At 47.1% G+C, this 19,134-nt stretch overlaps 1 protein-coding gene across 5 annotated transcripts in view; it reads right to left on the bottom strand.

The window, feature by feature from the left end:
- GATB (glutamyl-tRNA amidotransferase subunit B) overlaps positions 1–19,134 on the bottom strand; it is an 84,598-nt gene that overhangs the window by 7,916 nt on the left and 57,548 nt on the right. For 4 of the 5 annotated variants that reach the window (XM_017871125.1, XM_017871127.1, XM_017871126.1 and 1 more), the window contains 2 exons: positions 10,118–10,251; positions 1,341–1,419 (listed from right to left, as the gene is read on the bottom strand). In XM_017871125.1, coding sequence (XP_017726614.1) covers positions 1,341–1,419; positions 10,118–10,251 — 213 coding nt within the window. Of the gene's footprint in view, positions 1–1,340; positions 1,420–10,117; positions 10,252–14,338; positions 14,613–19,134 lie in introns of those variants that run through there. The other variant, XR_001885387.1, reaches the window with a different exon arrangement.

Raw genomic sequence — 19,134 nt, 5'->3', positions numbered from 1 at the left:
TATATATATATATATATATAGCTTTTTTTTCTGCCCTCAGGCCATCTAATCTTCCTGCAGCTGCTGTGCATTGTCATAAACATTTGTATTCCCCTGACATCCAGACAAGCTAGAGCCTTTCCTCAACGTGGTGAGGTCCCTGTAGTTGACAGCCTCACTCGAGGTGGGTAAACAGAGCCTTTATTAGTCCTGTCTCCAGTTCCACAGCACCCAGCCCGGTGTGTATGCGATGGTACCTCATAATTATCCCAAAGCAGCCACCTTCCCCAAGCCTCCCTTTGTAACCTGCCACTACTGTCGGTGCAGATAAACGTTACATGCAAAAGGCACCATTAAAATAACATTAAACTCCTGGCTGAAGCATTGACAGCTGCAATCTCTGAAGCTGAGATGAGGCAGCTGCCTGAGTGTTCTTTATCTTCCTGGTTATGTGTTTCGTTTTCTTTGGTTTTTTGAGATGGAGTCTCGCTCTGTCACCCAGGCTGGAGTGCAGTGGTGTGATCTCGCTTCACTGCAACCTCCACCTCCCCAGTTGAAGCGATTCTCCTGTATCAGCCTCCCAAGTAGCTGGGATTATAGGTACCCGCCACTACACCCAGCTAATTTTTGTATTTTTAGTAGAGACGGGCTTTCGTCATGTTGACCAGGCTGGTCTCGAACTCCTGACCTCGTGATCCACCTGCCTCAGCCTCCCAAAGTGCCGGGATTACAGGCATGAGCCACTGTGCCCGACCCTTTGGGTATGTATTTGTAAGAATTTTCTGAATTCCACGAGTCTTTCACCCAGCACTTAGGCAGAGGTACAGACAGACAAAAGGCTGCTTAGGATGATGCTATTTTTCTGAGTTTTCATACACTGGGCATGTCCGTAACATTTTATCTACAAAGTGCACAGTCTGACTTCACCCTCCTTGCTGAGGACAGACTCTCCGAGGGCAACCATGCAGGAGGGACAAGGCAGGCCCTGGGAGTGGCTGGGAGGCGGTGGGGGGGTGGGACAAGAGCCCCAGGCAGGCTGAGAGCTGAGCTGAGGCTGCCTTGGGCACGAGGGAAAGTGCTCAGGCGTAAAAGGGCTAGGGGAGACATGTCAGGGGGAGATGTTCAGGGCAAGACTATTTCCCCAGGTTAGCAATGATGACGAGAAGCAAACTGCCTGCATTGCACATATTGGCTTCATATCCTTGCTAAATGAAATGTTGCTACCGTTCAGCATTAAACACATCACTACAAGCATTTAATACTTCCATGATGAAAGTCACTCAGTGATGGCATTTGGGTGTCACAGAAAACATTTCTCGGGACAGTGGCGCAGTCAGAAGCTGTAGGGAGTGTGGACATACCTGTTTAGCTGCTGCTGAAGAAATCGTTCTGCTGTCCAGCAGGTCAAGAAGCTCAGCGAGTGCAGAGGGTGTGACAGGACTGGTGGCCCCCAAAAGAGAAAACACATTTACATTGCACAGTGTCAGGGCATCCATGAATGGCTGTTCAGAATCAGAACACTTGCTCTCTTGAGTGTAAATATCAGACCCACACCTAGGGATGAAAGCAGCAGGCCAACTGGGCTCCCTTTTATTTTACTTATTTGTTTTATATCTTAGGATATAACAAATTTTTGTGACTAGTGTTCTTTCTTTTACCACTCAACAATAACAGCTGTTTGGCAGAAGCTGTAGCAACAGACAACTGCTCAGTGCAATTAGTCAAGAAAACGAGGTGGCTGCAAAATTCATGAACCACAACAGGAAAGGGAAAACAAACTCCAGTAATTAAATATTTTCAACTGAAAGATCAGCCTAAAAATTACTTAAAACAAACAAACAAAAAAAAAACAGCTAACAAAGTCACGTTTCTGAGTGTTTCTGTGCAAATATAAATTCCTTCAAATTGTAAGAGATTTTATGCAAGGGAACACAGTGACTACCAGCCACATCTTCAGCCGTCCTTGGGAACCTGATACATACTCTCTTCTCCAGGCTCACACAGCTTTCTGGACGCAGAAGGGCCTAGAATCCATATACCTATATTTCTAGGATGTGACTTATTGGCCAATATCCTATGATATAAAAGGTCAGGGGCAACCAAGCATAGTGAAACAGTGAAGTGTCATTAATTCACTTTAAGGTGAACTAATGGTAGGGGTGAGTGCCTAAATTATGGGAAAGACAACAGTGAATTACAAACTATTTCTTTTAAAATGTCTGGTTTTCTGACTTCTAAATACAGGTTGAGTATACCTTATCTGAAATGCTTGGGAGCAGAAGCGTTTCCAATTTTGGATATTTTTGGATTTGGGAATATCTGCATTATACTTATCAGTTTAGCATCCCTAATCTGAAAGTCTAAAATCTGAAATACTCCAATGAGCATTTCCTTGGCGCATCATCATCAATGCTCAAACAGTTTTACATTTTAAAGCATTTTGAATTTCCAGGTTAGGGATACTCAACCTATATACACAGCAACTAGGCTCACGAAATGCTGTCTGAGATCATCTGGGGAATGGTTTTAAAAAGGTAGGAATGACATCAATAGCACATTAGTGTTACACTGTGTAAATGAGGGCTTCTGAAATGCTTCATGCCACTTGAAAACACCTTCTATTTAAGTCTGGGTTCCCATCATGCACAATTAGTTTCTTTGGATGTGCTTAGAAAATACAAAGGAAACTACAGCTTAGTCCCTATGCCGATTTCCCGGACTCCAAACCAACGGAGTGCACGTGAACCAGGTGACTTACTGTACTCTGACTCAAGGGCAGTGAAACCCTACTGGGGCTGTCCACTTAAAACAGCTGATGTACTGAGGCAGCCCATCGTCCTTTAAGTGTCTATTGATCCCAAAGTATGACTAAAAGGCAATTCCAAGTGAAACTTAGGTTTGGAGAATATCTGGTGTTACTAAATTGGTATTCAGAACATCTGTGAACCACCCTGATTAAACCACAAAAGCAAGAGGGCCAGAGGCTGCTAAACACACTCATAAACCTCCTACCTTTACTGACAAGTAAAAGGAAGGCCGGTTTTTCTAAAAGCATGGGTTGCTTGGATGTTCTGCAATCCTAGAAAATACAATGGCCCATTATCTTAGAATGCAGACTGTGTGTAGAACCCATAATAAGCACTGAGGTGGAAGTGGATTTCTTGAGTGTGCAAAAGATAAGGTCCCTAGCCCTATACGAGTCGATGATTGCCTTGGTCTGTCTGGGCTGCTCTAACAGGTTAGTACCAAAGACGGCGTGGCTTATAAACCATGGAAACTTTATTTCTGCTCTGGAGGCTGTGAAGTCCAAGATGAAGGCGTCAGAAGAGTCCCTGTCTAGTGAGGCTCCACTTTCTCACTGGTGGCACCTTCTTGCTGTGTCCCCACGTGGTGGAAGGAGTGAGGGAGCTCTCAGAAGTTTCTCTGATGAGGCAGCTAATCCCATTCATAAAGGCCCCTCCCTCATGACCTCATCGTCCACAAAGGTTCCCTTTCCTCATACTGTCACCTTAGGGGTCGGGTTTTCAACACAGGAATTTGGGGGAGGATCTGAACATTCAGACCACAGCAATGACATAAAAGACCTGGGGGTGGGAGAGGGACGGAAGAGGAACACAAAATAACTAAAAATAACGTCACCTTTGACAAGTTCATCTAAGGACCTTAATTCATCAGTTGGGTCATAAATTTAGACTACAGAATCTCTCCACTGACGTAATCACACTTGGGATCTCTCCGTCACCTTTCTGTCCCTACAATGCCTGTCACACAGTAGGTCATCATATTTGTGTCACAGGCTTCCTCACACCCACAGGGATGTCTGGCAGACTGCACATGCTAATTCCACATATGCCAGGGCTAAACTTGAGTCAGATGATGACAAAGATCAGTACCTGTCACACCGACCCTAAAGACCCCACTCATCAGCTAAATAAATAAACCCTCAGACTCGACACGCAATGGCAGCAGCAGCACAGGCTACTAATTTGCTGCTGTCAGGTAATACTGGTTTCTGGACAGTGAATGCGTCTCCACTGAAGAAGAAACTGACACAGCAGCCTTCAGCTCTGCATGCTGCTCTCTTCCCTCCCATTCTCTGAGGTCACAGATCAACAGAGGAGGGGAAAGGGGCTCTTCCAAAGCTCCAAAATTTGTCCAGTCCCTCAGAGCTCATTCAGGATCACAGCTCCGTCTACAGCTTGGATGATGAGAGCAGACATGCTGATGCTTCTACAACCACCCCCGATCCCCCATGAACCGTGCTGCCTGTCCCAATCCCCAAGCTTATCTCAGGCCCAAAGTCCACCTTCTCTGCTTCTGTTAAAACAGGATGCAAGAAGGAGGAAGACACTGGGACTTGGGCCTCTAGGTGGTACTTGCTGCACACAAGGATTCTGTGCTCATCTCGAGGATTTCACGGTGCCCCTAGCTGGTGCCCCACCAAGCACCCGTTCCACGCAGCCCCCTTCCTGCTCCCCTCCTCTGCACATGCCCTCACCTCCCATTTCACAAGGACATCAGCCGAGCCACAGTCGAGAATTTTCTAGGGCACTCTCCTCCTCCTCTTCCATCAAACAACCCCTCCACCCCTGCTCAGAACCCCACACTTGCCACTCCTCCGAACCAAAGATGCTGGTTTCCTGTGTCCTGTGGCTTGAATCTCACAGCTTCACAAATGCTCCGATCCTCCCTATCTTGACAATGCCTTTGGCTGACCTTGCAGTCACTTGCGTCTACCCAGTTTCTTGCCTTATTGTAACAATAACGACCTAGCATCAGTGGCTGCTAGCTACCCTGTGTAAGCACCTGCCATCTGGATTCTGTGCCCACCCCTCTACAGAAGCTCTTCTCTTAAAAATAAACCCCGTCGCTTGTTGCCAAACATTCAGCTTCTCCTCATCCGCTGCGCCCTGACTCCTGGGGCTGCATCGAAAGTTCCTGGTGAAACCCCCTTCTTGGGCCTCTGGAATCTCCTCCTCTTCCTTGCCTGTCCCTTGGCTGCTCCTTGCCAGTTCATGGCAGGTGGCTCTGGTGCCCTCTTGCTGAGTCCTCTGACTTGACCCCTAGTCATGAGGAGGATGCCCAGGGCTGCCGCTGCTGCCTCAGGTGCCGTTTCTCTTCCTGGCTGACTTTAACCACCTCCTGAGAGGCCCGTTCACACCCAATGTGCTCTAAACCAGGACGGCAAACTTCTGGAAAGAGCTAGAGTGTGCATATTTGAGGCTTGGTGAGTGCCTTCTGTCATATGTGCTTTGTCTTAACAAGGGTAAAAGCAATTCTTAGTCACAGGCTCTACAGAAACAGGCCAGAGGCTGACATGCTATAGTTTCCCAATCCTTATTCTAAACCAAACTTGTCTTCCTCACAGACCAGCTCCTCTGTACTTCCCACCACCCACCTTCTGTCTCAAATGATGACAGCACCATGCTTCTAGGTACCAGAGTGCAGATTATCATGTTATCTTTGCTTTATTCATCACCTACTCCCTGAAAAATCTAGTACCTTATTACCAGATCCTAGTGATCCTTCCAAACATTAATCACGGCCATCCTGCCCTCTGCGCTCCCAGCACCACCACTTCTGACTTGCTGTGGGTCTGGTCACAGTGAGCTCAACAGGTTTGCAATGCCTGCAGCCCATCCTTGGATGCTAGCCTACATTTCATGCTGTGGGACACATCTTCCTCTCGCCTCCAGTCCCTTCTTGGTTTAAAATCCTTCCCTGCTCCAGTGCTCAGGAATTGTAGCCCGCAGCTCACCTGAAACACTGGGGCACTCAACTGGCTTGGACAACTGGATAGCTGTACCTGCCTAATTTGACCACAAAATACTCGGTCAGGAAATCTACAATGTCCACTTTCTTAACTAAACCAAATCTGTTACTCATAATTCAGAAGTTGTAAACCAACCTTTCAAAGCAATATACTCAATTAAAAAGCCAAGTTCAACAAGAGGTTGGACCCTTCAAACATCAGTCTTCTGAGAGGCCTTTAAAGATGAATGCTAATTCACATAATCATTCTCTACCAATTTGATCTCCAGAGTGTTCCCTGCCTGGGTGTCACTATGAGACTCTAGCTAGTTTTGCAGCTACTGCCCTTCTAAGCTCTGGAAACATTAGCCCTAGTAGCTGAGGCTGTTCATTAATGTTTGCTCTCTGGGTAGCCTAGTGTATCAGTCCAGCTAAATGTTCTTTGAACTGTGTAGGAAAAGAGCTGCTATGGTTTGGTTTTGGCTTCTCAGTCCTTGTTCCATTTAAACTGTAAAACAGAACTGTTGCCTGCTTCCTCTTTACTTGATTTTGGAACAACCAAGCCTACTTTTATTTAGAATTGGGTACCCTTCAGGTTCTTAAAACTTTAGTGCTTATGAACTGCTTGGGTAAATACCAGGGGCTCCAGGTCCACTCAACAGGCTAATTTATCTCTCAGCTCCTTTAGAGGCCACCAAAATGGTTGTTAAACCTCTAATTTCACAGACCTACATATAAAGAAGTTGCTCACAAGCCAGGCAACTTGGCTTCCAGTTTTTGTGGCTGTGCCATCTGAGGCAAGTCACCTTATCTCCTAAGGCCTCCGTTTCCTCATCTGCTAAATGAAAAAGCTGAAGATCCCTAAGGTCTCTTCCAAGACTAAAGTTCAGCAATTCCATAAATTTTAACCAACAACATAGAAAAACTGTAAGTTTAAAGCTAAGAAATTTCTATTTCCTCCAGAAGCACAAACACCTCATCTTCTTGGAGCTTTCCTGGAATCTTCTGGCTAATGTGAATCTCCCTCCTCGCTGTTGCCACTGCACTGTCTACTTCTAACACTGGAAGCATCCCATTCCGCCTTGAATTAAAATTCTATGCACAAGTTCTAGTCTTCCCCAGGAGGCTGACAGCACCTGTGGGGCTAGAACCGGGTCCTGATCATCCCCACACACCGCAGGGCGGGGCTCTGCACCTGATGAGTTCACGGCTGAATTCCCCTGGCGCTCCAGAGGCTTCCAATTCTGGCTCAGCTCTGGCTCTGCACACAGCCACAACTCTTGGCCGCTTTCCACCCTCTGCTCCTGCCAGCTACGCTCCTCTCCTTCCCAATCATGCCAGTTCTTTGCCATTCTTGCACCTGGGCTCCAGGTAGACACTGCCCTCTACCTCACCAAATCCTGTCCAGCCTTGAAGGCTCTGGTAGAGCTGTATCCCGTCCATAAACTCTTCGGCACAGCTCCTGCCTCCAAAGAATGGCCACAGCATTTTCAATATAAACAGCAGAATTTCTGAAAGGAGAGGCCAAGCCCGGGAGGACAGGGATGAAAGACCAAGAGGCAGGTCGGGTGCAGTGGCTCACGCCTGTAATCCCAGCACTTTGGGAAGCCAAGGCGGACGGATCACTTGAGGTCAGGAGTTTGAGACCAGCCTGGCCAACATGGTGAAACCCTGTCTCTACTGAAAAAATATAAAAATTAGCTGGGTGTGGTGGCGGGCGCTTGTAATCTCAGCTACTCAGGAGGCTGAGACTCGAGAATTGCTTGAAACTGGGAGTCGGAGGTTACAGTGAGCAGAGATTGTGTCACTGCACTCCAGCCTGGGTGACAAGGTGAGATGCTGTCTAAAAAACAAAACAAAACAAAACAAAAAGACAAAGAGGCAGCAGATGCCACAGGACTTCAGGAGGGTGGCAGGTGCTGTGGCATTTAGCACACCCTGGCAAAGAGAAGGTGGCTGACACCGAGGCCCACAACGTGCCGACACTGTGAATTTTCCCCTGAAAAGCTCTGAGGCAGGTCCGGCCATTTTAATTTTACAGGGAGGAAACTGAAGGTCAGAGCAGCCGTGTCGGGAAGGGAACTCACGCCCGGGCCACACTAACACAGGGATGTGCGCATTCCTAGCCAGCGGCTGAACATGGAGTTGACATCATCTAAAGTTAACCTTTTTGAGCAAACAACTGTTGGGAGTTATTTGTCAATATCTGTCTGTCTTCACTCCCCGGGAAGCTGCTGAGACAATGACACACCCACCCAGCCTGGACTCCCCCTGCCCCTGGGAGTTTGCAAGGGCCCTGCTACCTGCCTGCCTATGTGCCGCCGGGGACTCTCCTCCTGATGCCCCACAGTGACACCTACTGCCCATTCTTTCCTTCTTGAAACTTGCTTTTCCCTTGGCTTCTGTGTCACCAGTCCCCGCCCGGTTTCCTGGTTTTCCTTCTCCTTCCGTGCCATCACGCCTCCCTTTCCTTCTTCTCTGCCCATGCTTCCCAGTTAAAGCCTAGAGAGCCTCAGGTTCGTTCCCCAGCCACCCTGGCACATTGCACTCTCCCTGAAAGTTCTCATCTGTCCAACAGCTTCAAGTACAGATGCTGCTAAGTCCATGTTCCACTTACACTGTGCTGTGTCCCTGGATTCCCCAATCTCTCATGCCCAGACTCACTTCAGATTTTTCCACGTGCTGTTCCCCATGTCTGGAACTTTTCCCCGTCAACCTCGGCCTGTCCCTGCTCATCCTTTCCGCAGCTCTTAGCTTAGTGGCTACCTTCTTTCCCTCTCAGAGCACGCCCATCCCTGACTGCAGCCACCAGCTTCAAGGCTGCCTGTCCTTTGATTCAGGGCCGGTGTCTGTCCCGGGAACTGTGCTTCTCATGCTGGGCACAGAGCTTAGCACACAGCAGAGGCTAAGTGAACACGAGCTGAATAATGAACCGACGAGAACTCTCAACTGCAAACCTCTCCAAGATCTTATCAGCTGCAGACTCATAGATCTTGCCTACTGGTTCGCCCCGTGAGGGGAATGTCTGTCCCGCAGGCAGCTTGAAGTCAGCACTGGAAATGGAATATGGCATCTTCCCTCACCCCTGGCCTATAAAGTTTATTCCTCTTCCTTTAGCTCCTCCTGCATTGAAAAAGTCTGCCCTCTGTTTCACCTCTGCCCAAGCAAGAAATCTGGAAGTTGTGCCAGTTGAGATAATTGCTCTCAACTTGGCCTAGTGCACTTCAGCCCAGTCGCAGCCACCTTGGCTTAGGCCTGGGGCATTTCTCATCCGCATTCCTGAAAGAGGTTCCCAAATGCAATTCCTGCTTCCAGTCTGCTCTCAGACACTGAACATTTGTGTCCCACCCCAAATTCCTATATTGAAGCTTGATGGTTTTAGGGGATGGGGCCCTGGAGGAGTAACGAGGTCTAGAAGAGGTCACGAGGGTATGGTCCCCATGGTGGGAATGGGGCTCCTGTAAGAAGAGACCGGAGGGCCTTCTCTCCCTCCCCGCTTCCTGTCTCACCCCTCCACTTCTGCCTGCCATGTGAGGACATCTGTGAGCCAGGCAGAGGGCTTCACCCAGGACTGCATCACCTGGCACCCGGATCCTGGACCTTCCCCACCTCCAAAATCACGGGAAAGACATGTTGCTGAAGCCACCCAGTCTGTGGAATGCTGGTATAGTGGCCTGAGCTGAGTGAGCCACACTGCATTTCCTCAGTGTGAAACTGGCATGAGCTTGTAGTCTATGGCTACAAGAGCTGGTGATAAAGGCAGACACAGTTCTCCAGGCGGCCCTTGGTCATCTCCGCAGCTCTGTCCCTACCATTCCCACCTGCCTGCCTCAGGCCCCTGCAGCTTCTGGCATTCCTGAGCCTGCTCTGCCTGCTGGTCTCTGAGCTGCACACCGCTCTGCTTTGTCTGCACGATCTGTCCCTCCCACCGTGGGGCGACTCTCCCTAGTCTTCAGGGCATGGCTCAAACATACCCTCCCGAGGGGAACCCTGGTTGGTTCCCCAGCGTCCGTTCAGCTCCCCTTTTTGTGCATTCCCAGCACCCCGTGCGTGCCTCTGGCGTGACAGGATCACCCTGGGGTGGCTGCCTCCTCACAGATCTGTATCCTCCATGAGTTTGTAAATGTCTGTCTCGTTCATCTTCGTGCCCCCAGCCTCCGACACAGTGCGAAGGACACAGTGGACAGTCACAGATTTGAAGGAATAAACACATTTTTACATGGACTAGAGAACATATTTAGAATGTGGAATCCACAGGGGATGTTTGTGTCATGTCAGGATATCCTGAGGGAGAACAGGGGGAGCCAAAAAATGGACCTGCCCTATTTCCAGCGCTTCTGGACAGGGCTCACCACAAAGGAAGAAAGAAATCCCAGACCTCACTCACCTCTCACTGACAGCGAGGTTCTGTTGCTTTAAATAGCCCAGAAAAGTGTTGAGGACCCAACTAGTCACCTTTTTTGGCTCTGCCCTAGTTTCTTTTATCACATTTTGGAAGAACTCCAGTAGGCCGACTTCGTTCTGTTAGAAAAAAAAAGAAAATTACATAAAGCCTTCCCAAAAATGAAAGATCAGCATTCTGAAGGCAAATCGGAAACTGTCACCCTTTGCCTCCTCTGAGACAGCCACTTTTTCTTTGCTAAACCCTGAGATGTCACCAGAAAATTCTGATCACTTTCAGCTAATGACAACTATTCTACTACTGTCACTGTGCATTTACATAGCATTTTCTCAAAAGGATAAACGCATTTTAGAGAGCCCCGACTTTGCAGACCAGAGGGACGGTGAAACTCCACATCCTCCAAACTCACTTGCTTTCTCTGTCTGCTGTGTGTAACCTACAGTCTCCATCCCTGAGCTGTAAACTAGGCCTAAAATGTTTGGCCTGACTTTAATGCCCTTTCTCTTTCCAGGCCTGTCCTCTGCTGAAGTCCTAGTAATTGCTAGAAAAGAGGGTAACAAACAAAACAAAATCAAGAAAGAACAAACAGAATATTCTACCTGTAAAAAATCAAAAGTGGATCATACTTGTACTGATCTTCACATCATGACAAGAAGCAGACAGGAATGGTTCTGAAATGTTTTCAAAATGAGGGAGAACAGGGACACATGTCACCCACTTAGGCCACTTAATAACAGGTAGATGGGGCAGCAGCCTCCCAGCCTTCTGAGCTGAGCCAGATACAACAGGCCCTGCCTCTCATCGTGTTCTGGGAAAATGATCAGCTGGAGACTTGTTTCATCAAGACTGTACCACTTCTCCCCCTCTGCACTGTCAGCCCCACAAGTCAGGGCCGTGCTCTCCTTTTTAAAGGAACAGCTATAGCTAAGTCCATGTGGGCCATGGCAGATGCTCGGTGTTAGGCTGGTGCAAAAGTAATTGCAGTTTTGCCATCTTTCAATGGCAAGAACCACAATTACTTTTGCACCAACCTAACATCAGCAGACGGCATTGGGATCTCCCGTGAGCGTGTATGTGTGTTAGAAATCGCACACGAGCACGCATTCTTATCATACCATGTTCACCTTTAAATACTGCAACTCCCACAACTACGCATATGACCAGCCCTGAGGCACCTACCACATTCTATACTACAGCTTGCTGCCAGCTCAGATAGATTTGACACAATCAAGAAATTTAGCTAAGTCCTACTATTTCAATAAGAAAAATAAAAACTGTGCTGCCCAGAAAGGGAAGGCTGAGATTTCCAAATTCAGAGGATATACATTTTAAGTAGCAGATTTCCCTTACCCGCAGAAATTCAAATCAAACTACGCTTTTCTTGAAATGTTCCTTTTAAGTTCACACTGCACCTAAGGCTCCTACCCCTGCGCCTTTCAGAGACCCTTCCTTAACCAAAAGAACCTTCTGGAAAAAATGAGATACTGGGAAGAAGCAAGATATACTACCAAAAGTGCTCTGCAAGTGTAGCTATTGTAGCTGCTGGAACATACACACAGGCACAGCAGAAATTCCGTAACAAAAAACCCTACATATTCTTTGTAACAGATAAATTCTCTGGTGACAAGCCTACTGAATAATCCTGTAATCATCTCTTGAATCTCTTTTCAAGCCAGTGCTATTATTCTGCTCATGCTAAACCAGGGCAGAGGCCACCTCGGCAGCCCAAGCTTGACTACAGATAAAGGCAGAGCCAGGCAACATGAAGAGGAAGTTCTGCTTAACTTATGGAAAAGTATTCAAACTTCCACAATAGTACACAGATCACTGGGGAAGCAGAAAATTGCTATCTGGCCCAAATCAGACAGGCAGGATCCCTTTGTTCTAACCCAGACAGGCTGGCCCACTGGTAAAATGAGCTGTCAGGAGAACTCTTTGCTTTGCCAGGGAAAGAGTTTTCTAAATCCACCTAGAAATATTGCACTTAAACTCACAGACTCACAGGCTTGGCTGAGTTGCTGGGACGTGATGAATATCTATTCCTCTACCCTTGGGTGGTTTTTTTATTGGATGGATAACACGGCAAGTCAGATTTCTGTTTGTCTTTTCATGTCAGTGCTGTGATGAAGCCTCTCTGAGCTGGAACTGTACTTCACTAGGGGATACATGGTTTCAGTCCACAACTTAAAGCAGACAGGAAAATCTGTGGTGGTGATAGGGTGAGCTATAGGGAGCGGGGCTGAAGGAGGCTGAACCGCAGCCACCCAGGGAATGATGGATCAATAAAAGCTGCGCATGGGCTGCCCGCTCTGCTCTTCATAGCAGAAGCCGCTTCTCAGGGAAGAAACACACATTCTAGTTTCCTCGTCTTCTTAGTTTTTCCATGAGATTGGCAAATGCTAATAAGCCTGGCACGAATCTCAGAAGTCTCTGGTGAACATGTCAGTGCAGCCATCTGGTTTTCTCAGAAAAACAGTGAGCCGGTAATTCCCTTACATAAAAATCATATGAAGAGCAATGCAGAAAGACCACGGCAGTAGCGGGCCTTTAACGTCCTCCTCAAAAGCCACAAGCAAGCATTTGCCTCGGGATCAATCTACTACATGCGACAGAACTGCAACTTCGGCGACACAGACAGTCTAGTCCCCTGGCTGACGGCGACTCTAATTGTTCCTTCAGATGGCTAAAGCAGCAGGCATGACTGGTCCTGTCTTTTGTATAATCCCTGACAATCTCTACAGCTCTGACTGGGAAACATCTTTTTCACATTTTAATCAAATTTCCCAAAGCACTGAATGACACCCAGAGCCACGGCCAGCTCCGCCTCTCAGACGTGAACAGGAACCCTTGATTACTAATGATTAGTCAGGTGATCAATGCTGGTGTGAGGCAAAGCAGAGGGACCTGCTCACCGCCACTGCCTTTTCAGGGAAGGAACCTTGGTCTACCCTGCACTAGGCCCTGGGAGCAACCTGCCTTGAAGCGGCCTTCTGCATCCCACCTTCAGAGATGATCAAATGCAAATGCTGGAAGACGTTCCAGTTGGAATACGATGAAGGCTGATTTCTCAACTGCATTTCTTGTTCTAAGTCACACACCCTGTGAAGCTGATGATAGGCCAGAAACGAGGTGGACTCTATTTATTTACGAGAAGGAAACCTGATAGAGCCAGCTGCCCAGTGGCAGACTCAGAGAAGAAAAAGCAGCCCAGAAGAATGCAAGTTGAGGAACAGCTGGTTATGTGACAGGGAGTGTTCCGACAGCTACAAGGGACCCCAGATGAACCATTCTGGGCTAGTCAGAGGTGCTCAAGAGTATCTACTGAATATGTGCTAGACACAGAGCTCAGCACCGGGCCCTGTGGGTGGCTGCGTGAGGCCGCTGCTGCTGCTGAGGACAGTGATAACCAGAGTTACAGCAGCAGCGGTGACAGGCGCCAGGCACCATCTACACACTCTCCACATTACCTCAGTTCATCCCAACACCAACCGTCTGAGCTCAGCATTCTCAGGACTTTTACAGATGAGGACATGAGGCACTAACTTGCTTGAGGTCCCATAACAAGAGAGCACTAGAACTAGGACCAACCTCTGCAGTTTGTGCTTTTAACCTCTGCGTGGCTCTGCCTTTGAGGAAAGAAAGGTCATGGTCTTTGCCTGCCTGGGGACCGAAACTGAGCACCTAGGAATGCCAGGCGCAATGGGAGGCAGCCAGCTCCTCTGAAGAAAGCGCTGTCCCACACTTCCATTATTCTATTTGAGAGCTGCCAGCTGTTCAAAGGTTCTTAACATATTAAAAATGTTGCAAGAAAATTAACTTTGAAATCAGAAGGAGAAAATGGAAGGTTTACTTTCTGCCTTTGCCAGTGTACACCTAGGCCACGTGGCACTCAGCTGTGGCACGACACACACCCGTTCCCAGACCAGGAAGGAAGACAGCTGCATGCCCACCACACAGACCATGCTGGGCTCTGGGGACGGAGGGCGGCCAGAGCTCCTCTGCCCCTCTCCTGCCCCCTGCCTTGCCTCTGCATCCCCTCCCCACGCTACTGCTGCCCCAGAAGAGGTCCTGTGAGCACACCCAGACCTGGACACTGCACAATCCTGATCAAGACAAATCCTGTTATTTCTCATATTGGTTTGGTATTAAGCATATTGTATTTTATTTATTATTGCATTCTAATTCCTCTAATAGAGTAACTCCTACCTAACTGGGCAGGTCATGCCTGTGATGGGAGCTGCTGACTACACAGAGGCTCTGCATCTGCAGATGGAACCACAGGGGTTTCCACTGGACAAGGCTCTCCCATGTCACAAGGTGTCATTTTGCAGAGGCACACACTGGAATTGCATCCGTCCCCTTTGCAGTGGGGTGCTGGGGTGAGCAGCTGCTGAGCATGTGTGCAGGCGCTGGAGGAGGCTCATCACCTGCGTATCAGACAGGCTCTGCTGTTTCATTATTCCTGTGGATTTGGTCATTCCTACAAAGTGAGAAAAACAAAACTCAAATACAACAGCTATGTAAAGAAATGGCCCTGAAAATAACACCAAATGCTAGTGCTGGGGATGGCAATGAAGCAAAGAGGCCCAGGACAGTGATGGCTCTCAGCCAGAAAGCAGGCGCCAGGGCAAGGCTAAGGACTGGAACGTTCAGTGGGCCAGTGGCTTGGGTGGGTGATGTGAGTCGGTGCCCCTTCTGCTTTTCACAGAAACAAGAAGCCTCTGCAAAAATCCTTCCACGAGTGCTCGTGTGAACAGAAAAATTACTCACTTAGAGAGGCCTCGTCAGTGGAGAAAACAAAAGGAAGTTAATTGGTGGTGTGAGGCTGGCACAGGAAACACGACCACCCCCTCGAGAGTGTCAGGAGAAAGCTAGAACAATGCAGGACCTCCACTGCCGCTGGCAAGAATACAGGGATCTGCAGAGGCTCTGAAATGGACCCACAAACACCACGGCTGTGTTCTCCCAAGCAACACACAACTAGTGGTCCAGGGCCCTGTTCTGGTCCCCACAATTGTTATTCCTGGGTCACTTCCCCAGCAGGGCTTGGGAGCCCCTAAAATCTGAGCAAACCTTTGGTCCCAACCATTTCACTTGTGCTATGTTCACAGCAAAGCCGGAAAGTAGACATATCGTGAGTTCAACTCAGGCACCAGTTCCATTCAGTGGATATTCAGACTAACGTGAAAATGACCTTACATCCTCTGAGATGCAGTAACTCCAGGGGAGATGCTGAAGGAAACCAATTTGGGAATAACAACTTCCCCCAAATAATCAAAATCCAAATTCAGGTACTACAAACTGACAGCAGACCGGCACAGCTAAAAGGCTGTATCTGCACGAATGGGACACAGGCAGTGTGTTGTCAAGAAATCAATTCCAATTGTAGTCACATTCCAGTGCGCCGAACACCACCACTGCCAAATCGTCCCCACGTGGAAGGAACCTGAGTTGCTCAATAGGAGCTTTCTGGCTGGAGCTTAGAAACAGCAACAGAGGCAGTGAGGATTTGCTCCCTTCCTCCAAGATCTGCCTGAAACCTGAAATAATATATATTTATCCTGAAAAGGAAATTATTCCACAGGAAATTGGGCTTTGGGGCGGGTTGAGGACAGAACCCCTGTGGGTCCCCAAGGCTGGCACTCCTCCCTGCACTGTCTCCCCACTGGGCAGGATCCTGAGGCTCTGAGCCCAAAGCATCTTGCCCTCTGAAAGCTCCTCATCCCTTGCATCCAAAAGAAATGAACTGCTGGTTTTACAGAAGTAGAGTTAGATGATACATCTTTTTATTCAACCTTACCAGAACAAAACTTGGTTACTTTTCTAGTGTACAGAGTCACTGTAAAAGCACCCTTAAGCTAGCAAGCTCTGTTGGCAATTTTTATAAAATGAAGAATAAAATCAATTTTGAAAATTGCACGGAGCTGAAATATGGTGCCTGACGATGTTGGCCAAATGGATTTTCCTTCAACAGTAGTTAGAAGGTGAGTTACTTTGCACCTCAGTAAGTCTGGCCAGTCTAAAACCAGTCAATATGGTTTTAGATACTATTAGCTTTAAAGTAGTATTACATATGGGATAGATAGATATTTATCACGGGAAATTATTTTACAGGCGATTCATCCAGAAAGCAAACCTGGTCATTTCTAGCTTACCAGCCACTTGACGGAAAATTCTTGAAAAACAATCCACTTAACAACCAGCTGTAGTCATATCTTTCCTGTTTCTTTGTCCCTTGGCGACACCTTAACCTTTTCCATGATATCAGAAACAAAGGATTATGATTTTAAAAGTGGAAGAACCAGCTGGAGAGAATGAAGTTGTAAGTAAGATGACACATCCTGAGGCTGACCATAAAGACAAACATAAGCCTACGGCAGCCCAGGGTGCTGACTCGAGGGCTTGCAAGCACATCTTCCACAGTCTCACTGGGGCCATGCTGGATTTTTCTACAACCCTGCCTTTCGTGGCTCTCAAAGAACCATTTTAGCGTGTTGCTTGGTGTCAACACTCTTGTCCCTGGCGGCATATTCTTTGGAGTCTGCTTGGCTGTATTTAGGCTTTTTTAGATTCATTGAAGATGTGGCTGTGTCTGTCATCGTCGGGGTGAGTCATCACCCCCTCTTTCAGCTGGGGAGGGAAACAGCTCTGGTTATCCTGCAGAGCCCTCCCAGCTCCAAAGTGTCAGAGGTCAGATGTGGAATCAAGGGTGTCTGTCCCCGAGTCAGTGTTTTAACTCAATGCCCTGTAGGGCTGCTCCGGAGAGACATGGAAAAGCTGAAGCACTGACATTGGGAACTAGCATCAGGCACTGTATCAGGGTGGCAGGCCCTCAAAAAAAACACTCAACTTGGGATGCTCTGGCTTCCTCCACTGAAATCTCCCACAGATGAGCTTCAGATCTTCCCACCTACTGACTTCATGCACAGCCAGGGCCCTGTGAGCTCATTTCTGCTTCCTACCAAGTACCCATTATGTGTCAGGCTTGAAGGACAGGAGGCACCAGGCAAAATCAAGCCACAAACTCTGCCCTACGTGGAGACACTTTTCAGATTCTTTTTTCTTTTTTTAAATTTTAAAGACAGGGTCTCTCTCTGTTGCCCAGGTTGGACTGCAGTGCACGACCACAGCTTGCTACAGCCTCAAATTCCTGGGCTCAAGCAATCCTCCCACCTCAGCCTCCCGAGTAGCTGGGACTACGGGTGTGTGCCACCATGGCCGGCTAATTAAAAAAAATTTTTTTTTGTAGGGGTCTTTTTTTTGTAGGGGTCTCACTATGTTGTTGCCCAAACTGGTCTCGAAATCCTGGCCAAAAGGGATCCTCTTACCTTGGCCTTCCAAAGTGCTGGGATTACAGGTGTGAGTCACTGTGCTTGGAACTTCCCAATGATTCAGACAGGACTCAAGTGCCTCCAGCAGAAAGTTTAAAAAACACAATAAATAAAGCTGCAGAGGACAGCTTATATTACTTTTCTTCTAACTTTATTTTTCCACTTGGAAAATAGACATGATTTCTGCTTTTCATTGGCGTTGACTGATTTTCACTAAATTTAGTGGATGGCACTTTATGTTTATTTATAGGGCAGTCTGGCATCTTAAAAACCAATAGGAGTGGTAACAACTTTTAAATGAATCTATGGTCTGTGACTGTGCAGAACAAAACGCTAGTGGCATGAACGTTAACAAAAGTAAAAACTCTACTTTCTCCACTAATGAAACAAAAGTGACCACCAACAGCAATTAACTAAAAACATTATTTCTGTTTGACTAATGTACATTTTATAAGCAAGCGGGCAGCAGGGCTTAGGAATGAAGAGCCTGGGCCTTGAAGTCAGCATGATCTGAACGTGGCTCCAACACGGGCTTGGGGAAGTTACTGCACCAGGGAGGTTACATTTCCCTACCTGTAAATGGGGAGAGCAGCAGTCCCTGCCTCAGAGGGTTGCTGTAAGGATAGATTAAAAAGTGGTACAATGTGACTTGCAGAGCATGCTAGAAGCAGGCAGCCTTTTCCAGGCTGCTTAGGCAAATGGCTACAATGCTTTTGTGTTCTCTGAGTGAAGTCAAGCATAGAATTTAGGAAGAGATGCCCCATGGATACCAGCCGGGGAGGATTTTGCTAAGAAAAATGCACACGCATATAATTCTGATCATTCTATTATAATAACGACTACTGATATACTGACTCAGAGAAAAACTTGTTATGCTATTAGAATCTCTTGTTTTTCAGAATCCTAATGCCTGGATTTCAGCTTCAACATTTCTATTCTTTAATCTTTACAAATGAGGTCATGTAGAGAAAAGGAAATGCTTACATAATGCTGCTGGGAATGTAAATTAGTACAGCCTCTATGGAAAACAGTATGGAGGTTCCTTAAAGAACTACAAATAGAGCTACCATTCAATCCAGCAATCCCACTACTGGGCATCTAGCTAAAGAAAAAGAAATCATCATTTAAAAAAGATACCTGCACGCAAATGTTTATCACAGCACTAGTCACAATAGTAAAGATATGTAATCAACGTAAGTGTCCATCAACGGATGACTGGATAAGGAGGTTGTGGTATATCTACACAATGAAATATTATTCAGCTATAAAAAAGATGGAATCATGTCTTTTGCAACAACATGGATGGAACTGGAGGCCACTATTTTAAGTGAAACAACACTGAAACAGAAAATCAAATACCACACGTTCTCACTTATAAGTGGGAGCTAAATAATGTGTACCCAGGGACAGAGTGTGGAATAACAGACACTGAAGACTTGGAAGGGTGGAAAGGGAATAAGGGATGACAAATACTTACTGGGTACAATGTATATGATTTGGGTGATGGTTACACTGTAAGTCCAGATTTTCCACTATGCAATATATCTATGTATCAAAATTGCACTTGTAGCCCCTAAATTTATAATAAATTTTATAATCATAAATATTTGTTTATAATTTTATTATATAAATTTATATAGAGAGAAAAGCTAACCTTGCTACTCTAGCTTA

Source organism: Rhinopithecus bieti, unplaced genomic scaffold, assembly GCF_001698545.2.
Source record: "Rhinopithecus bieti isolate Rb0 unplaced genomic scaffold, ASM169854v2 scaffold_3878, whole genome shotgun sequence".
Classification (NCBI taxonomy): Eukaryota; Metazoa; Chordata; class Mammalia; order Primates; family Cercopithecidae; genus Rhinopithecus; species Rhinopithecus bieti.
The sequence above is the reverse complement of the archived record's forward strand: the minus strand, read 5'-3'. Positions and strand labels throughout refer to the sequence as shown.